Source organism: Saccostrea cucullata, unplaced genomic scaffold (assembly GCF_032062105.1).
Source record: "Saccostrea cucullata isolate Sc308-1 unplaced genomic scaffold, CSIRO_AGI_Scuc_v1 ctg17081, whole genome shotgun sequence".
Taxonomy (NCBI): Eukaryota; Metazoa; Mollusca; class Bivalvia; order Ostreida; family Ostreidae; genus Saccostrea; species Saccostrea cuccullata.
In genome coordinates, this window is record NW_026938299.1 from 1408 (window position 1) to 2500 (window position 1093).

The 1093-nt window shown below is 33.2% G+C and overlaps 1 protein-coding gene across 2 annotated transcripts in view; it reads left to right on the forward strand.

Moving 5' to 3' along the window:
* The first annotated feature begins 235 nt into the window (after positions 1 to 235).
* LOC134249934 (zinc metalloproteinase nas-15-like) overlaps positions 236 to 1093 on the forward strand; it is a 5162-nt gene continuing 4304 nt past the window's right edge. The window contains exons 1-2 of one of the 2 annotated variants that reach the window (XM_062732287.1): positions 236 to 468; positions 649 to 762. In XM_062732287.1, coding sequence (XP_062588271.1) covers positions 396 to 468; positions 649 to 762 — 187 coding nt within the window. In that variant the 5' untranslated portion in view covers positions 236 to 395. The other variant, XM_062732288.1, reaches the window with a different exon arrangement.

Sequence of the window (1093 nt, forward strand, 5' to 3'; positions counted from 1 at the left end):
AAGGATCCGGCTTTAATTTCAACAATGTATTCAAAAATGTTAACCCGAGGGTGTATACATTTTATGTTTTGTTTATTTGTTGAATATTGAAAGGAAACTCAAATCAAAAGGTTGGATAAATTGAAGTGATGTTTTAAGTTTTCTTTTGTAATATCCAACAGCGATATACATTTTTATATCAAGTCATTTACATTAACAATTTCCATTGTAATTTGAAATATTGTCAGTGTATTATTTAAGTGTATAGCTTTCTCAATACATAATTTCCTTCAATGTTTGCTGTTTAAAATGACGGAAAAAAGGAAGCCTCCCACCAAGGGAGAACCTTGATACTAAATTTGGACGACCTTTCCTTTTACTTCCGTGTTATTTGGTTTATCTTAACCATTCCTTTAATGACTTATCTCTTTTTGCCACTCAGGATATACAGCATATTTTGTAGACAACTTCAGTCATATATAAATAATGGTAAGAATAAACGTTCAATTCCACTACAATTATGGCGAACAAAATCACCATTTTATTGTTTTGTCTAATTGGTTATGTATATTCAGGTAGGCAATAAGGTGCACTTTGTTTAAAAATTTATAATCTTATCAAATCAAGATATATGGTTATTGGAATGATGTATATCAATGTTGATTGCAGATACATGCAGAGACAACTTTAAATCATGTAAGATTTATGAGAAAACAGCGTGTGGAATTCCTGCTTACTTTACTTGGATGTTCCGTAACTGTGCGCTGACCTGTGGGTTTTGTCGTATGTATACAACTTATTTGACAAAAAGTTTGATAAGCTCTATGGTCGATGCAATGACCTGTCAGCAAATATTATTTTTCATCAAGTCAAATGCTGTCTGACGTTTTTAATACTTATTGTTAGACCATTATTTACACACATTGACATTTGCCGATCTTGACAAGGGGCACACGGCGGATGAAACCGGTCGTCAGGGGATGTTCACTTCTCCATCGAACCTGATCCTGCCTCTGTTGTTTTGGAGGTCGGTGTTTGCTCTGTTCCAAATTTAAATTGTGTAATGGACTTTTGAGCTTGAATACTGTTCGATATCTCCATTTATTTCATATTA